Below are 20,257 nucleotides of genomic sequence, written 5' to 3' on the forward strand. Positions count from 1 at the left end.
ATTTACCCAAATGACACAGAAACATCAATTCCAAAGAACACCTGCACCCCTATGTTTATAGCAGCACTGTTTACAATAGCTAAGCTTTGGAAACAACCCAAATGCCCAAAAAAAGATGACTGGATCAAGAAGATGTGGTACATATATACCATGGAATATTACTCAGCATTCAAAAAAGATAAACACATGCAATTTGCAGCAACATGGATGGCGCTGGAAGGGATCATGCTCAGCGAAATAAGCCAGAAAGAAAAAGAAAAATAACGGATGGTCTCACTCATAGCAGGAATCTAGAAAACTTAAATAAGGGACCAGGAAAATGAATAACTATAAGAAAGTGAAAATCAAAATCAACAAAAAACTATGAACCAGAGACACTTTTAGGGGGGCGGGGGCGGGAGGGGAGGGATTGGGGTCAGAATGGGGGGGCTGCAATTGTATGGGGAATATAACAATAAAATTTATAAAAAAAAAAACATGCCTCTATAAATAAAATAAAATAAAATGTTAAAAAAAAAAGATGTGGTACATATACACCATGGAATATTACCCAGCATTCAAAAAAGATAAACACATGCAATTTGCAGCAACATGGATGGCGCTGGAAGGGATCATGCTCAGCGAAATAAGCCAGAAAGAAAAAGAAAAATACCGGATGGTTTCACTCATAGCAGGAATCTAGAAAACTTAAATAAGGGACCAGGAAAATGAATAACTATAAGAAAGTGAAAATCAAAATCAACAAAAAACTATGAACCAGAGACACTTTTTGGGGGGTGGGGGGCGGGAGGGGAGGGATTGGGGTCAGAATGAGGGGGTTGCAATTGTATGGGGAATATAAAAATAAAATTTATTATTTAAAAAAAAAAAAGAAATAAACCATAAAAAGAAGGCAAGGAACTCTCCTGCCTCATGGAGATTGAAAACCACACTTCTGAAAGACCACTGGACTAACGAGGAGATCAAAGAAGAAATTAAAAAATTCTTTGAATTGAATGACAAGGAAGACACCAATTTCCTAAATGTATGGGATGCAGCAAAAGCAGTAATAAGAGGAAAATATATAAGAATAGAGGCTCACATCAAGAAACAAGAAAGAACTCAAAGAAACAACCTAATCTCGAAGCTCAAAGATCTAGAAAAAGAACAACAAAAAAAGCCCAAAACCAGTAGAAGAAAAGAAATAATAAAAACCAAAGCAGAAATAAATGAAATCGAAACTAAAAAAACAATCCAAAAGATCAATGAAACCAAGAGCTGGTTCTTTGAAAAAAATAAATAAAATAGACAAACCCCTAGTGAGGCTCACAAAGGAAAAAAGGGAGAAAGCACAAATAAACAGGATCATAGATGAAAGAGAAGAAATCACAATGGACACAGCAGAAATCAAAAGACTAATCAGTAACTACTATGAACAGTTATATGGAAACAAGTTCAACAATCTAGAGGAAATGGACAAATTCCTACAACTCTACATAATCACCCACAGCTAGATAAAGAAGAAATAGAACACCTAAACAGACCAATTACAAGCAGCAAAATTGAAATGGTATTCAAAAACCTTCCCCAAAACAAAAGCCCAGGACCTGATGGATTTACAAATGAATTCTATCAAACATACAGAAATGAATTAGTGCCTATCCTTCACAAACTCTTCCAAAAAATGGAGAAGAAAGGGATAATACCAAACACATTCTATGAAGCCAACATTACACTAATACCAGAACCGAACAAGAACAACACAAAAAAAGAAAACTACAGGCCAATCTCCCTAATGAACACTGATGCAAAAATCCTCAATAAAATTTTAGCTATCGGAATCCAACAATGTATCCATAAGATAATTCACCACGACCAAGTAGGATTCATTCCAGGGACACAAGGATGGTTCAACATCCAAAAATCAATCAACGTTCTCCAACACATCAACAAAAAGAAATATAAAAACTACATGATAATATCAATAGATGCTGAGAAAGCTTTTGACAAAGTGCAACACCCATTCATGATAAAAGCCCTTGAAATTCTTGGGATATAAGGAACATACTTCAACATCATAAAGGCCATATATGACAAGCCAACAGCCAGTATCATTCTCAATGGTGAAAAGCTGAAAGCATTTCCATTAAGATCTGGAACAAGACAAGGATGTCCACTCTCACCACTGCTTTTCAATATAATACTGGAAGTCCTAGCCAGAGCAATAAGACAAGAGAAAGACATACAAGGAATCCAAATAGGAAAAGAAGAAGTCAAACTATCACTATTTGCAGATGATATGATAATGTACATAGAAAACCCCAAAAACTCCACAGAAAAACTAATTCAACTCATCAATCAGTTCAGTAAAGTGGCAGGATACAAAATCAACACGCAAAAGTCAATAGCCTTCCTATACACAAACAATAAATCTGAAGAAGAAGAAATAAAAAAATTCTCTTTTATTATTGAAACAAAAAAATCAAATATTTGGGAATAAATCTAACAAAAGAGGTAAAGGACCTATACAAAGAAAACTATAAAACACTGTTAAAAGAAATAGAAGAAGATACAAAGAAATGGAAAGACATCCCCTGCTCATGAATTGGAAGAATAAACATTATTTAAATGGCCATCCTACCAAAAGCAATATACAGATTCAATGCTATTCCAATCAAAATTTCAATGTCATTCTTCAAAAAAATAGAACAATTATTGATGAAATTCATATGGAATCACCAAAAACCCCGAATAGCCAAAGCTCTTTTGAAAAAAAAAGAAGGGAATGGAGGCATCACACTCCCAGACTTCAAACTATACTACAAAGCCATAATCATCAAAACTGCATGGTATTGGAACAAGAACAGACACACAGACCAATGGAATCGAATAGAAAATCCAGAAATAAACCCACAAATTTATGGTCAACTAATCTTTGACAAAGGAGCAAAGAATATACATTGGAGCAAAGAAAGTTTGTTCAATAAATGGTGCTGGGAAAACTGGGTCGCTACATGCAAAAGAATGAAGCTTGACTACTACCTCACACCATACACAAAAACCAACTCAAAATGGATTAAAGAACTAGACATAAGACCTGAAACCATAAAATATATAGAAGGAAATATAGGTGAAACACTATGTGATATTCACATCAAAGACACTTTACAGACACATCACCCAAAGCAGTGATAGTGAAGGCAAAGATAAACAGCTGGGACTACATCAAATTAAAGAGCTTCTGCACAGCAAAAGAGACAATAACAAAAACAAAGAGAAACCCCACAGACTGGGAGAACATTTTTGCACACAACACAAATGATAAAGGACTGATCACAAAAATCTACAAAGAGCTGATGAGATTCAACAACAACAAAGAAAATAATTCAGTCAAAAAATGGGCAGAAGAGCTAAAAAGAAACTTCTCTGAAGAGGAAATGCAAATGGCCAACAGGCATATGAAAAAATGTTCAATGTCACTTGTAATCAGGGAAATGCAAATCAAAACTACCATGAGATACCATCTTACACCAGTGAGAATGGCACATATTAAAAAAAAAACAGCAACAACAAATGTTGGCAAGGTTGTGGAGAAAAAGGAACTCTCCTGCACTGTTGGTGGGAGTGCAAACTGGTCCAACCACTATGGAGAGCTGTGTGGAGATTTCTTGACCTACTAAACATAGAGCTTCCATATGATCCAGCAATTCCACTCCTAGGTATTTACCCAAAGGACACAGAAACATCAATTCCAAAGAGCACCTGCACCCTATGTTTATAGCAGCACTGTTTACAATAGCTAAGCTTTGGAAACAACCCAAATGCCCAAAAATAGATGACTGGATCAAGAAGATGTGGTACATATACACCATGGAATGTTACTCTGCATTCAAAAAAGATAAACATGTACAATTTGCAGCACCATGGATGGCGCTGGAAGGGATCATGCTCAGTGAAATAAGCCAAAAAGAAAAAGACAAATACCGGATGGTCTCACTCATAGCAGGAATCTAGAAAACTTAAATAAGGGACCAGGAAAAAGAATCACTATAAGAAAGTGAAAATCCAAATCAACAAACAACTATGAACCAGAGACACTCTATAGGGGGTAGGGGGCAGGGAGGGGAGGGATTGGGGTCGAAATAAGTGGGTTGCAATTGTATGGGGAATATAAAAATAAAATTTATAATAAAAAAAATATATCTACCAAATGATCCAACATTCCATTCCTAGGTATCTGCCTGAAAAATAAAAAAGCATTACTTTTAAGTGATAAAGAATAAAAAAGACTACTTTTAAGCACTACTTTCATTGCAGTGCTACCTACACTAGTCAAGTTATGGAAATACCCTAAGTGTGTAACCACAGATGAGGGGATAACGTGTTATATATGTACCTCATGGGGTAATACTCAGTGATTAAAAATAAATAAAACCTTACAATTTGAGACAACATGGATCAAGCTGGAGGAGATTATACTAAATAAGTCAGAACATGGAAGCAAATACTGGATTGTTTCACTCACATGTGGAATACAAAGAAAAAAGCAAAGGAACAGACAGAAACATATGCTTGAAATCTGACTATAGAACTGAAGCTACCCAGAAGAGGAGGGTGTGGAGATGGGAGAAAAGTAGGGAGGGAGCCCAAAGGTGGAGGATCACTGGAACCTCAGTGATGGGTATAGTGTGCTAACATACATTTGTAGAGGTGTGAACCTGTACCCCTGAAACACACAGTGTTGTAAAGCAGTATTACTTTCATTAACATTAATTTTCAGATTTAAAAAATAAAATAATTTAAAAAACTACAACTCAGCAATAAAAAAATTCAAAAATTAGCAAGAATTTGAATAGACATTTTCTCCAAAGGAGCTATGCAATGACCAAGAAATAGATGAGAGATGACATCATTTAACTACTTATGTGTCCTGGTATCATTGCTAAATTTAAAAAGCCCCTATTCCTTGCCCAGCAGGCAAGTTTGGGAAGCATGAATGAATAAAGGGAGTGGAAGGAACTGTCATGGGAACCTGGACAGTAAACTGATAATCTGAAGACCTGATGATCCGCTATGCTACTTCAGATCATCAGTCAGGACACAGACAAGACTAGTTACCTTCACTAGCCAATGGTGCCTAGGGTATAAATAGCACTTCAGGACCCTCACTTTCTGGACAGCAGACCCCTCCTGTCTTCCCAAATTTGCTGTTCTGTTCTCCACTTTGTCTCTAGTGAGTTCTTTTACCCACACACCTCCCCTCCACCTACACCCAGATTCTTCCCTGACACTGGTTATAACCTGGGCCATGGGATTGGCCTCTGAAGTAAAGAACAGTCTTAAAGGATTAAGCCCTTAAACTTCGTAGGGTCAGTTTTAACTTGTTAGTGTCAGAATTCAATTGTAGGACACCCAGTTGGTGTTCAGAGAGCTGGAGAATTATTTTAAGTCAGGGAAGAAAACCCACACATTCCGCAGTGTTCTGTGTGCAGAGAAAACAAATACTCTTGCCTACACAGGCACACAGTTGATCTGGAAGGAAAGCCTGAGGGCAAATGTAGCTGTGGTTAAATCCACATGAGCTGAATTTCAAAGACCCCCAAAACAAACCTGGAGGGCAATGAGAAAAGAAATGTAAGCTACTTTAATACTGGTGGTACAGACTAAGCTATTTTGTAATCTTTCCCCACCATGAGCTTTTAAGACATGTCACCCTTCAAAATAGAGTGAATAACTGACTTGCTGCTTTTCTGCCTGTCTATGATAATATCATAGTACAAAGCATGCATTAAATTATTTTTTATTTTACTTTGATGACTGGGAAAAGGTAACAACATGTAAGATTAAATCGATGCTAACAAATTGCTGGCACTTAGCTGGTTAATTTCATTCAAATAAAGACATGTTTGTTTAAACAGAAAAAAATGTTCCTGCTGACACTGTTTTAGTGGAGGTCTTTAAAGTTAAGGCCAAGGTGCCAATAATAGCATCACAGCATCCACCTTTAACTCCCTGTTAGGGACACATATCAGCAAGCAGCAGCACGGAAAGTGGATGTGCACCCTACCAATCGGGGTTCTCCTCTTGAAAACCATCCTTTTAACCAATGGCTTACTTAGAAAAGATTCACTTTGGGCTGGTAAGGCTTTGGCCAGACACTCATCATGGCTCATGGTGGGTAGCACATGAGGTAGATTCTCTTTGTGTTTTCCAGACATTCCTATTTGTGCTTTAACCAGGGGAGTGGGTGTCCCACATTCCAAACTTCTGACTTTACAGTCCTAGCCTGGGAAGCCCCTCCACGCTCACCCCCCTCCACCAGACTCCAGGTCAGTCCACAACTCAGCCAGGGATTCTAGCTCTTCAAATCCGGAGGGATGTTTTCTACGTCGACAGGTTGTTCTGGTTTTAACTGGCTGCTTAGAGTTAAAAAGGAATATCTCAAACCCCCTGCCATGCTGAAAGGAAAAAAATGGTGAAAATAAGTCAATGAAATACTACTTAGCTATTAAAAAAAGAAAAAGATCAAGTCCTACCATCTACAACAGACCTCAAGGGCATGATGCTTAGTGAAATAATTCAGACACAAAAAAATTAACACAGTATGACTTTACTCATACATGATATATAGACAAAACAAAAGGATGAACTAAATAAAACAAATGTCAACTTTTAGACTATAAGACCAAATTAGTGGGGAGAGGGCAGGGTGGGGAAATCATGTTAAAGGGGCCAATTCTATGGTGAAGTGTCGAACTTCACCACCACTTCTAGTGGTGAACTTAATGTAGTATACACACATGCTGATTTTTAATGATATATACCTTAAGCTTATAAAAATAGATTCAATAAAAAAAATTTAAGTAAATTTTGTAGGTGATACACCATAAGTTCTTGACCTCATTGTAAATACAGTCAGTTTAATTTGATGGACATTTTTCAAGCTCCCAGTTTTTCTCCTGCAGTTTGTGAATTACTTGAGAATAAACACTGCCACCTTTATTTACAAATCTTACGGAGGAGAAAAAGAATACACCAAATCTAAATAGAATCTTGGAGAGAAGATAAGCACCAGGTTAATGCTGAATAAACTCTATATATCACTGTCTGAAAACAACACCCCTGCCTGGCACCCCAATATGCTTTCACAACTGTGGCAGTCAATTTTTCCAATATCCTTTGATGCTCACTCAGGCCACTTTCAAAAGGGGGAGACAATTAATTTTAGGGAATTTTCTGAGAGGAAAACACAAGAATTAAATTCAGATCTTGGTCCCTTGGCTTTTCATTACATATATCCCCGTAGGACAGAGGGTATATGGGAATATGTCATAAAAATAAATAAATTGAGTCATTTAAGCAGGATATTCTTAGAAATAGCAATGTCAATGCCACTCCTCTTTAACATATATTAATCAGACAATTTAAAATTCTTATTTTACTAAAATGAGCTCATTAAAAAAAATTCACTTACCAAATATTTAATCCTACAAAGTTTAACACAGAAAAAATATAGTCTCCACCAACTAACATCCCAATGTAGGCAATGGATACATTCTGCAAGAAAAAAAAAGAGGATGAGAATTAATTACTTTAGAAATAAGAGAGAAATACATATATGTAAGTGAAATCTGAAAATAAATATTTTAGTTACTTTGCACAAATATTTGTACACAGTGGGAGTTCACAGGATGAATGAATAAAACCCACTGCAGATGGCTTTATAAAGAAATGAAGTACACTGTGGCATAATCACAGAAAACTGCATTTTTCATGCCCTTTTCCAGTTTATATACAGGAAAAAGATGTAAGAGTTGGATCGTAATCTACATGCCAGCACATATCTCTTTACCATCACTGGATAGTAAATTTTAATCCCTTTGATCCTAAACTTAAGCAAATAAGAGATATCAAATTAATCCCAAGAAGTACTCTGTCCAGAGTACTTTAGGAGGTCTCTGGGCAGTCCACAGACAGGTCTACATGGAAGTAGGCAGTTCTTTTCCCTCATTCAGGAGATCACATGAATAGAAAAACCAAGCAACTGTACTCCTTTGTGTATTTATGTGAGTATATTCAAGTGAATGTACACAAAACAAAAAACATACCTACAGATCAATCTACAAATTTATTATAATTGAGAATATACCATTGAACCTTCAGAAACAAAGGCTCCACTTACATGAAAATATATACTTTTGCCACAAACACATAATGAAGTTCCACATTCATGGATAAAACCACTACCACCGTCAGTCAGTTACATCCATCATGCATGCAGAACCCATAGATTTGGAGGGCCAACTATAAGAAACACTCAAATTTTTATTGTGCAGTGGTTCAGCACCCAGCCCCTAAAGCCCCAAGTTGTTCATCAACTGCACCTATATTGAAATAGGTCAGGGGGATTCCCTTTCTTATAGGGTCAGAAAACCAAATTGTAAATAATCAGCTTTCTTGGTGAGCAAAGAAACTTTCAGCATTTTTTACTTCATTTTCCCAGACCATCTCTTCCCATCACCCCCGATTTAAATATCACTAGTTGTCTCCTTTGTAAATCTAACCTTGTTTTCTGAATTAGGAGATCAGAAGTAAGGATTACCATAGCACTGATAACAATAACAAAACCAAACAGATTCTATTGCAAAGACTGGATTTGCAGATGACTCCACCATTCAGTCGTTCCTTCCAAGGCTTGCTCCACTTACCTTGATGGCTCCAACCACCGCAGTTGTCAGGGCCGAGTTATAGTAGCTACACAGGACAGTGGAGTACATCAGCAGAAACCTGGGGTGAGGGAGCAAGGAGTGAGTGCCCTGCTGAGCTGGTTCATAATGACAGATGGGGAGTCAGCAGTCCCCATACAGTGCTTCAAGCAAATACCAAAGAAATCATACCATAAGGACTTTATAACCTACAACTTAAAACATCATTTACACTCTGACTTATGACAAGAAAATGGAGCGAATCATGCATAGCCAACAAGTCTACCTTAAGTATTCTTTTCATTTTTCTGTGCATTTCCCATGCATGCTTCCACAAAACAGGAGCAAGAACAGTAAGACTTTTTTTTATTTAATTTTTTATTTTATATATTTTTACATCATTTTTCATTTTTGCACAATGTACGCATTTTCATCTTGGTTATATTCCCGCATACAATTCCCATCCCCTTTATTTTGACCCTAATTCTTCTTCCCCTCGCACTCCTGTAGTGTGTCTCTGGTGTATAGTTGCTTATTGATTTTGATTTAGTCTTTTTCCTGGTTCCTTATTTAGGTTTTCTAAATTTCTGCTATGAGTGAGACCATCCGGTATTTTTCTTTTTCTTTCTGGCTTATTTCACTGAGCATGATCCCTTCCAGCTCCATCCATGTTGCTGCAAATTGTATGAGTTTATCTTTTTTGATTGCTGAGTAATATTGAATTGTGTATATGCACCACATCTTCTTGATCCAGTCATCTATTTTTGGGCAGAAGAGCTAACAAGGAACTTCTCCAAAGAGGAAATGCAAATGGCCAACAGGCATATGAAAAAATGTTCAACATCACTTGTAATCAGGGAAATGAAAATCAAAACTACCATGAGATACCATCTTGCACCAGTGAGAATGGCACATATTAAAAAAACTAGCTACAACAAATGTTGGTGAGGATGTGGAGAAAAAGACCTTTTTAATGATCTGAAATCCTGCATCGAAGAGCTATGGTAAACAGTGGTTTTAATTCTCTCTGCATATCAGTATCATCTGATATACCTTGAAAACAGTGTCACCTGGCAAAGATCAATCGGTTTGAGATGGGGCCCCGGCCCTGTGTATAAAAGCCCCACAGATGATTCCACTGTGCACAGCACTGAGAACCACAGGTATCAGAAGGTAAAAGTAGCTGAGCTGCTGCTCTGGACTGAAATTGGGATTCCACATGGCAATAACACCCCTGTACCAGACAACCAAATTTCCTCAGCACTCAACGAGCATTTCACACTGACCAGTGAGCACTGACACTTACTTTTCAATAAAATGACTGCAGAATTGTGACCAAGCCCCAGACAAGAAAGAAAGTGAAGTTCAATCTAAAGAAAGGTAACCCCTATTGAAGTGGGGTACAAATTCTATCTACCCAAATCAGGTGACTAGGTGTTGAACCCAAATGCAATCAAAACTGGTTGAAATGGAATTGGAAAGATACAGAGAGAGCATAAGATGCATGCAATTCAAAGCTAAATCTCAGTTAAAAGGTATGAGCCTGTTGGACCCCCACTGACAGAGCAACAGGGACCCAGATTCTAAGAAAGAGCTCAGCCTGTGTGTAGGGTAAAGAAAATATCAGACTTTTCTGCCCTTCCGCCATCAGGATAGATGATGGATCCTTGTCCTGAATGCATGCCTGACGGCGGGCATCTGAAATAGGGTGTGGGCATAGGTAGATGGGATTCAGCTGAGCTAAGACTGTGCTTTTAAGGGCGGCGTCACGGGGGGACGCCAGCAGCAGCAGCAGCAGCAGCAGTAGAAGCCAAGGCCGAAAGAGAAGCCGAGAAGCAGCAGAACGAACGCCAGAGAGCCCAGATAGAGTGAAGACTTGCTGGGGGCTGGGAGGCCTGCCAGCCTCCCAGCCCCCCAGCCAGCACCCCTGCCTGCCATATGCCTGGTGAACCCCAATAAAAGACCTGCAAAAAACCCACTGAGGACTCTGACTCCTCCTTTACCCGGTCTGCATGGGATCAGAAAACCTGCACTGTGCCCATGTCCTGCCCTCTACACTGTGTCTCTGGGCTTACTGCCCAGGCTCCAATCCAGGCCCAAATCTATGGTTGTTAGTAATAGACTCAGGACAAGTCTTCAACACAGTAACTTATTACCAGAGCTGTAGAAGGGAAAAATGAGAGACAAAGTGCATCAAGCTTTTACATTAAGTTGAGGAATAAGCTTAATTCAAATTTAAGTTTTATAATCTTTAAAATGTCTTTGTTATTAAGGTGATAACAATTCGACAAGTCAGAAAAAATCCTATCTTTATGATTTAATTTGAAATGTGTAATTGATATTAGACTTGCAATTTTCATTTGAAATTATCAAGAGAATCTGAGTGAGTCTGCACACAGTATTTGAATATTTAGAAGAAGTTGATTTACTGCATTTCCAGGTTTGGCTTATTAGAATTCAAAGAGCTGAACAGGTGTATAAAGCAGTCTGGTTTGTTGGCTTTGCTGGAGTCTTATTAGAGCAAAAAGTTGCTGGAGAAAAAAAAGATGTAACTCATATTTACAAATGCAGTTTAAAATGTTTGAAACACTTTAATTTGGCTGTAAATGGGACTAATTTACAGTAAATTCTCTAGGAGATCTTAATCAGTTAAACTGAAGTTAATAAACCATTAATGAAATAATGAAAGTAAATGATTTTATGTAAAAGCAAAACCCACTAACTTTATAAATAGAGCAACAGTATTTGTACATTGAACTTAAAGGTTTTAAAAAAATCTAAGTTTTAAAGGATCACAATTTTAATAAATTCAGCATTAGAGTCCTGGGGAACTGCAAATAATTCTATCCATGCACACAATAAGAAGATTTTAAAAACTCAGCCTCAGGTTACTGGTGCCTACACCACTCACCCTGGGTGACAGATACATAATCCATGGCATCTCTCCTGGGGAAGCACAAGTTCTAACCAAATAACAGAGATTACAGTTCAGGGAAGGAGCCCAACCTGATCACGGGATACAGAAAAACTTCCTGCAGCTTCTTAAACTTGAGTGCATCCTTAAACAAATCAATCATGGCTTTGTTTTGGTGGGGGTTTTTTTGTTTTTGCTCAAAAATCCAAGTCCACGGTCCTAAACATGCAACATTTTCGTCATCCTACATTTTAGTAAAATCACCTTGATTTACATTCAGAATTGGCAGACACCCTAGGATCCCAGTATCCCCCTACCACAAGCATGACCAACTAGGACACTCACCAACTAGGCTGAGTGACAGGAGGAGCTAGCTACCTTCCTCAATGTCCCAGAACAAGTCTGATTAGTATCAGTCTTTCCAAGTGACAGATGGGGTCTTAGTAAGAGAACATTCACTTTCTGTTCAAATAGGAAGGCTGCACTTCTTCATATCACCACAGAGAGGATGAAGATAAAACCACTAGGATCACAGTGCATTAAAATTGTTTTCAAAAAAACATCGTCTGTTTCTATGTGCAAATACATTACTAGGCAATCCTTTTCCTAAGACCAAGGAACTAAAAGAACCTCCACTGACTCAATATAAGAGAAACCTCATCACTTTTAACACCAAAAATGTCAACCTCCATGTGAGATTAATTTTAACTTTAACATCTGTGGATTAATAAAATGCAACGATATTGAAAAGCATTGTGAATTCTTAGTCACGTTTTTGCCACTCTGAATTTTTTAAATTATATATGATATGTATACATTTGAAAAATAATAGCACACATATACGTATATTTAGCCAACATGCCAACTGCATGTTTTGCCTTACAAGGGCCCAAAGGGATGGAGACACTCAGATGGAAACCCCCAGGACCCCTGCCCAAAGATTCCTCCCAGCTTCTGATAATGACATAAAAAACAATTTACCCAAGGTTGTGTGGCATGCTCGTGACAGTCACAAAAGAACTCAAATGACCTCATTTATAACTTGTTGCTAATTGCCGTTCCATGCAAGAGCATATAAAGACCTATTCAGCACAAGTGGTCAAAATAAAAGGTTACTTTTACACTTCTTCCAACAACCACAACCACAACCCAAGCACATTATTCTTTTATAATTCCAGATTTCAACAAATTTTAACTAATCTCATTTTGCCCGTCATTGGTAAGAATTTGCTTCTACCCAAGGCATCGCTGGTGTGCCAGGGATGCTAAGACCATGGGACAAATATGATCCATCTTCCTGAGGCACCAATTTTATGCTATACTCTTTGATTGGTAGAAAAATAATGAGAATATCTGTGTTCTTTAAAATTTCTGCCATAATCTATAGTATCCCTTTTTCTCCTAGACACTGCATCTCAGCAATATCAGTGCAGGTTCAAAAAATGAAGCATCTTTTATGCTATAAGTAGGGAAAATTTGATACTTTTGTGCTTTTATTAAAGAATGTACTACAGCTTCATTGGGATAATTGCCTCCAGGACAACAGGGATGGTGCTGGTTAACCAGACCCTGTCATTTCTCAGAAAAATTAAAGAGACCTGCAGAGCTAGCTTTGTAAAATCTAGTTTGTCACCTTAAATCCCAGGCTATATTTTATCTTTGCCTGTTTCAAGTTATTTTAGCTCTCCTGATCCAGTTTATCTTCCTGACACAACTGGACTCCATCAAATGCTTTATTGTCAAACTCCTGATTACAAATAGCACAATTTCATAAATCTGCATCCTTTACCATAACTCAAAAGAAAATTTAAAGTCTATTCTTTTCACCACTCTAGTGCCATCTTACTATACTTTTTAAGTGTGTTACAATGTTTTAATTATATTTTCAGCTTGGGATAGAGGTTTGGTTGGTGGAAAAAGCAAGTGTGAAATGCAAACTTGAAAGCAGTAAGAAGCTGAGCACTGGAGTCCTGGAGTCAGGGGTTGGGATGCATATGTGTTAAGTGGGAGCTGATCCTTGAGCAGGGAGCAGAGAGAAGTGTCAGCCCAGTTGTTCTGAAAACCAAGGCTGTGCTCAGAAGAGTTTACTCAAAAGAAGCAATTGGCCCAACTCTTAGAGTGAAAAACTACGAGAAAGCAGGATTCTGAAAATTCACCATGCCAAAATGAAAGCTTCCTTCCAGAGCAGTTTCAGAATTAAAATTTGACCTTTGAAGGTAAAGTATTTGTAACAGGAGGAACACTGTTGAAGTAAAGGACTACAGGTAGAACCAAATCTGTGTAGGATGAAAAGAAGACAAACAGAACAGGATGACCTGAAGAAATAGAAATATTTTCTATTTTTTAAATTTTTTAATAAATAAAACTTATTTTATTTTCTTTTATTCTAAGTATAAAATATAAATTGTTAAAAATCAAACACAACAATCAAACACATATTCTATGTGTCTACCACTACTAAAAACTCATTAAATCCACATAGCCCACCAGCCTATTACTTTAGCTCATCATCCCCACTTTAAAGATAAAGACCCTCTATGAGATTAGATAACTTGCCCAAGGAGCCAGAGCTAATAAGTGGCAATGCCAGAATTCAGGCCCAGGTCATCTGATTCCAGATTTCAGGCTTTTAACTGTTGAAACAACACCATGACTACAGTGTCCTCAAAAGACCCATTTATAAAATTGAAGTCTATCAGTTTTCATCCTTAAAATGGGATGAAACCTGGAATGTTAATGCTTCCACCATTTTTACTGATTTATTTATGTATGTTTTTATAATACTTTCATTTGCAAAGTAACTACTGATACTATATCAAGAGCATTTGTTTTCTATGAAGCACATCACTAAAATGGAAAAAAAAAATGTACAGAATGGTAAACAGATAGGCCAAGCCCAGAGGGAGTGTGAATCCAGGTGTGTCTACCACATTACCACATCACGTGCTAAGGATAGGTCAGGGGTTACTTCTTGATTTTCTACAAGGTATCATGAAATGATGGCGTGCAAGAGGGAAGGAGAGAAGGAAGGGAGGGAGGGAGGGAAAACAATATCTTATCAAGTTTAAAATGAGGAGAGTTTGAAATTTTTCTCTACTGCTAAAAGGTGATTATGGGCTGAGCCAAGGAAATGCTGTGTAATATGGTTTGTTGGTTTAATCAGAGAGAGGAAGAGATGGTTTGACAAAAGGCAACTTACAAACATGAATAAAATAAATAAAATAAATAAATAAATAAAAGCACATTTTTTTTTTCAAATTGAAAAGTCCTTAACAACTGGAAAAACAAAAAATATATTGCTAACTTCATGTTTCCAACAGAGGCTGGGTAAGAACCCTAAAGGACCCTTCCACTGCAGAACAACCAGTGCCTGGAAAGGACTTATTATCTGAGCAGTTGTTGGCCTTGAGTAACAAAAGGTCGCCCTTTGAAAAGGGGAGGAACTTGGTATGGAGGGATAGAGGTCTGGGCCGGGCAGGAGTCACAACAGCTGTCAGAACAGGATGGGGTCCACTCAGGTTGGAGGCCATAAGGAACAATGCTGCATTGACCACAAGAAAGCAGCCTTGGGACCAGCTCCAGGAAAGGAAGGACATTGTAACACACTGAGTCCAGACCCTGAAGAGGTCCATGTTGGGGCAATGCCTACCTACCAGCAGGAGTCAAAACAATTTGTCCCTGTAGGAAAGGTCCTCATGTTCCCTCGGGACTGATTAAGAGTAAGCAATACGCTCACAATCAGAGATCACCAAACACACAGGAAAGCAAGCCAAGATGACAGTCACAAATTACTTATTTAGGACCTCCCCTGGTGGCGCAGGTGGTTGAGTACAGCGCTGTGAAGCTGTCCACAGCCTCTGCAGCACCGGTTCAATCCCGGCTGGCCGGCGAGAATCCCACATGGCACGGCAGATCTTTTCACCCGCTGCTCCCCTCAGCAGTGTATTTTGTCAGTCTGCCTGTTTGGTTCCCCAATCTGTCTCTGGTGAATCCTCTCACCCTCCCACGCATCTGGCCTGTACCCTGGTTCTTATATAAATAAATAAATAAATATTTTTAAAAAATTACTTATTTAGGCACAAACTATATATTTGGATTTTTAAGAATGACATTAAATAGACTAATTGCATACAAAATACAAAATCACTGTGTGTATCATTTTAAAAAATAAAAGGAATCATAGTCACAAAGGTCACCAATGAGAGAGTGTTAGGAATAAACAGATAAGTTTGGGGAGAAAACTATGGAACTTTTACTAATAAAACAGAAATTGCTAAAATCAAAAAGCAGATCACCAAGTTAAACAGGTTAAATCGGATACAACTAAAGAAAGAATTACTGAACAGAAGAGAGACATATTTTCACTAAGCTTGATGACACCATCGCATTTAAAATCAAGTTCGAGATTTGAAGAGTATTCCTCAAAGAGACCATGAGTTCTGCTTTATTAGTAACAAAAAATGTGGGGGAAATTCATCTTCCTTTTCAGGAAAATCTGTCTCTTTTTTTTTTCGTAAAAGAACTGGGGTGTGGGCCAGAGGTGCAAGGGGTGAGAAGATTCACTAGAGACAGAGTGGGGAGGAGAACAGGTGGATCAACTGAAATACACTGCTAAGGGGAGCAGCAGGTGAGACAGAAGAAGTCTATAGTGCCATGTGGGTTAGCTCCCTGGCAGGGACTGAACTCAGGCCATGGTGGTGATAGTGCTGAGACTTAACCCCTATGCCACCAGGGAGGCCTTCAGCAAAATCTTTTGATAAGTAATTCCCTGAGGGCGTTAATTCAAAGGCCCTTTCAATATAGGATAAGACACAGGTACTGTGTCCACAGGTGCCCAGCTCAGCAAGGGACCTGAGACTCACCCAGATCTTGCCTGCAGACAGGAGGCTGCTTAGCAGATGGCAAGGCCTAGGTTCCTTGTGTATTCTGCACTGCTTAGATTGCCTCCTACTTGCATATATTATCTATCCATAAAAATGAATTTTCAAGTTTTGGGAAGATTTTTAAAAAGACACAAACTACATGGTTTTTCAACAGGAAGATACACTGAAGGAAATTTTTAAGAAAAGCCAGTTTCTTGGTCAAAACATTGGCCAACAAATCTCCCCAGAAATTTCCCAAATATAGTAGGCCCAATAGTATAGAAAATGGTTGTCATTTATATATATTTATGTGAGTTGGGGATCTTGGAAAACTTGGGACAGTGTGACAAAGACAATAACCATAGTACTTACTTGATACATCAGCTGACTTCAAGACTTACTTCCACAAATCAATAGGCAACATTAACTTTGAAGTAGAATGTGCAACAGTATCAAAAGTGTTTTTGTGCCTCCTTGGTAGGGGTTAAATCTCAGATTATCACCACCACAGCCCTCCACAGCTGCCAGGGAGCTAACCCCATGGCACAGCAGACCTCTCCTGTCTCGCCTGCTGCTCCCCTCAGTAGATCCACCTGTTTTGCTCCCCACTCTGTCTCTGGTGAGTCCTCTCACCCCCCACACCTCTGCTCTACACCCCAGTTCCTGGATGCATAAATAAATAAAAACAAATCTTTTAGAATAAAAGGGGGGAGGGAGATAGAGATACTGATTAGCTCTAGGTCTTATTAAATAAATTTTAAAAATAAAATAATTTTTTCTAATAGGAGTTTACTTTTTAAATTTATTTATTGACTTATTTTCTTATATTGTGGATCAACTCCCTATAGTTCTTCTTCCCCTTAGGTGTGGCCCTCCCACCCACAACCCACCTGCGTACCCTCTCTTTCCCCTGCATCTTCTTCCCCTACTCTTATCACTCCCACTCCTCCCCTTGCTGCAAGACTTAGGTCCTTGGTCTGCCCACACACCTTGCCTTTTTTCTGGAAACTTGTCCTTTATCTGGGCAAGCACCTGGGCTCCTTTCCTGCAGCAGACCAGGCTGTTTAATTATGTTTGTAACAATTTAAATGTAGCCACTAGAAGTGTAAAATTTGAACAGAAAAAAAGTTGAGTAAAGAAACTTGATTAATCTAGACCTCTCTGGTGGCACAGAGGTTATAAGTCTCAGCACTATCAAGCTATTGGCAGTCACTGCAACATGAGTCTGATCCCTGGCCAGGGAGCTAACCCACATGGCGCAGCAGACCTCTCCTGTCTCACCCGCTGCTCACCTCAGCAGTATATTTCAGTCAATCCGCCTGTTCTGCTCCCCACTCCGTCTCTGGAGAATCCTCTCACCCCCACATCTAGGGCCTACATCCCAGTTCTTCTACACAAAAATTAATAAATAAAATTTTTTAAAAGAAATGGTTTTTTCCTTACTCCCAGTCTTTCAGGGTTTATTCCCAGGTGTCCTCGCTCCACCCTACTGCTGCAGAACTACATGCCAGAGAAGGTTGGAGCAGCATAGATTTTGACTTGTGAAGGGATACCACAGACCAAAACTTGTACTTATTTATCTATGGTTTCTTACCCCAAAAAACAGGAAAGAAGAAACTGAATGATAAATACAACATTCTTCCATTGGTTGAATTCAGTAGCCTATTATCAAAAAAGCAAGAAAATGAATGGTTAAATTAATAATACTGCAGTTTAAATCTAGTGATATTACCAACTAATGATCTTGGCAAAATGTGTTTCAGTATAACAGCCACTTTTCCAAACAGAAAACATGATTTAATAAATCCTAAGTGATGGCAGTCAGATAACACTGGGCAAATTTTATTTCCTCCCTGAACCTCAGGTTCATTTTACAAAATGGGCATTATTTGTTTTAACTTCCTCAAAAGGCCAAGCTGAGGTTTTAATGACATTGTTTTTAGAATTTTGCAGGTGGCAAGAACAAACTTAATGCTGTGACTGTTACTAAATCTTTACTAATTTATAGTCAAAAAATCAGAGTTGGATTTTTATAAATAATCTTAGATTATTAATTTTTATTAACTATATAATAAAAATTAATAATATTGACAAGACTAAGTTCATAAATATTTTCAAGAATTTGCAAATGCTTAGGATATATCATGAACTATTATTTGCTATTCACAAAGAAATCATGTGATTAGAGTAGGTGAGTAGACCGAGAAGTTTTAGACAGTCTGCTCATAATACCCAGCTGAGAAAATTAAATTAACCCTTTTTAAATGACAGGTAGCGATTAAAAGGAATATTCAATGCATGATTTTCTCCTTGCCTACATCCAAAACTAAGCTTGAGATAACTCAAAACTATACAAATGTTGACTGTGTATATGTGATTAAATACAAATTCTATTCATTTTCTATTAAGCAATATTTTGTTAGTTAAGTTTCCTAACTTTCTATATTTAAAACCATTTAAATCATTTTTAGTTTATCATTCAACACTTTTAAACCAATTAGACTGCAATTTCTCCCCCAATGAATAAAACCTCATCATACTCTATCTACTGTCACAGTTTCACAAGGAATACTCAGCCCATTTCCCTTTTGTAACTTTGTTTAATTAAGATATAATTTGCATAGAACAATATGTTAGGTTCAGGTGCACAACATAATGATGTGATCTATGCATGCGTTACAAAAAGATTACAAGTCTAGGTGATACCCATGACCAATATTTTTCTTGTGATGAGAACTTTTAAGATTTATTCTTTTACAGATGACTGGATCAAGAAGATGTGGTATATATACATAATGGAATACTATGCCGCAATTCAAAAAGATAGGCTCCTGCTATTTGCAGCAACATGGGTGGAGCTGGAGGGGATTATGCTTAGTGAAATAAATCAGAAGGAAAAAGAAAAACATCAGATGGTTTCACTTATAGGAGGAATATGGGGGACCCAAATAAGGGTGGGGGCAAAACTAGCAGGAAACTATAAATCAGAGACATTCAGCAGGGGAGGGGGAGTGGTGAGATTAAAACAGGAGTGGGAAGAGCACAAGAGACTATGGTGATGGTTCATAGGTGACTTGGTGGGAATTTTATGGGGACTATACCTGAAATGAGAAAGCAAGCTGTACAAAAAGGAACAATGATATAAAATAGAGAGAGAGAAATAGAAAAAAATTTAAATAAAACAGATCCCCCCATTAAGGACAAGAATAAGAATAAAAAAGATTTATTCTTTCAGCAACTTGCAAATACATAACACAGTATTACCGCATAGACAGCATGCTACATATCACACCCCTCACCTCTCTTATCAAAAAGACATATATTACTTAATGTATATCTGAATGTGTACATTATTTCCTAGTTTTAAACCAGTTGGTTTTAAACCAGCCAGTGTCTGAATATAATGTATACATTATTGAATGTCAATGATTGCCAAAGCTGGCTGATGGGTCTATGGGTATACTATTCTCCCTCATTCTGCAAAGGTTTGAAAGTTTCCATCATAAAACTTTTTTTAATGCTTACTTGTGAAAAAAACATAATAAAAATAATAAAAACATAATAAAAATAATAAAAACATAATATAAATCTGTCTAACTGGCAAGTCTCAAGACCATCGGCAGTACAGAAAGCATCCAAGAAAGTTTACAGTAAGGCATGAAAAACACAAAACCAAATAAATACTGGGGAGAAGTCTCAGTGTCTGATATTAGAATTAAGAATAAAAGAAAACCACCCCAAACATCAAAGCAAATGAAGAAAACATTTATTTACTCAGGAAGATGAAAATATTTATG

At 37.7% G+C, this 20,257-nt stretch overlaps 1 protein-coding gene across 2 annotated transcripts in view; it reads right to left on the reverse strand.

The window, feature by feature from the left end:
• Positions 1-6,185: 6,185 nt before the first annotated feature.
• The window catches only part of SLC35D2 (solute carrier family 35 member D2), a gene marked incomplete at its 5' end in the record, with an annotated part of 60,429 nt that continues 46,357 nt past the window's right edge, over positions 6,186-20,257 (reverse strand). Inside the window, 4 exons of one of the 2 annotated variants that reach the window (XM_084236631.1) lie at positions 6,186-6,437; positions 7,454-7,536; positions 8,688-8,766; positions 18,055-18,122. In XM_084236631.1, coding sequence (XP_084092757.1) covers positions 6,335-6,437; positions 7,454-7,536; positions 8,688-8,766; positions 18,055-18,122 — 333 coding nt within the window. In that variant the 3' untranslated portion in view covers positions 6,186-6,334. The remainder of the gene's footprint in view (positions 6,438-7,453; positions 7,537-8,687; positions 8,767-18,054; positions 18,123-20,257) is intronic. The other variant, XM_084236632.1, reaches the window with a different exon arrangement.

This window comes from Talpa europaea, assembly GCF_964194135.1.
Source record: "Talpa europaea genome assembly, chromosome: 7".
Taxonomy (NCBI): Eukaryota; Metazoa; Chordata; class Mammalia; order Eulipotyphla; family Talpidae; genus Talpa; species Talpa europaea.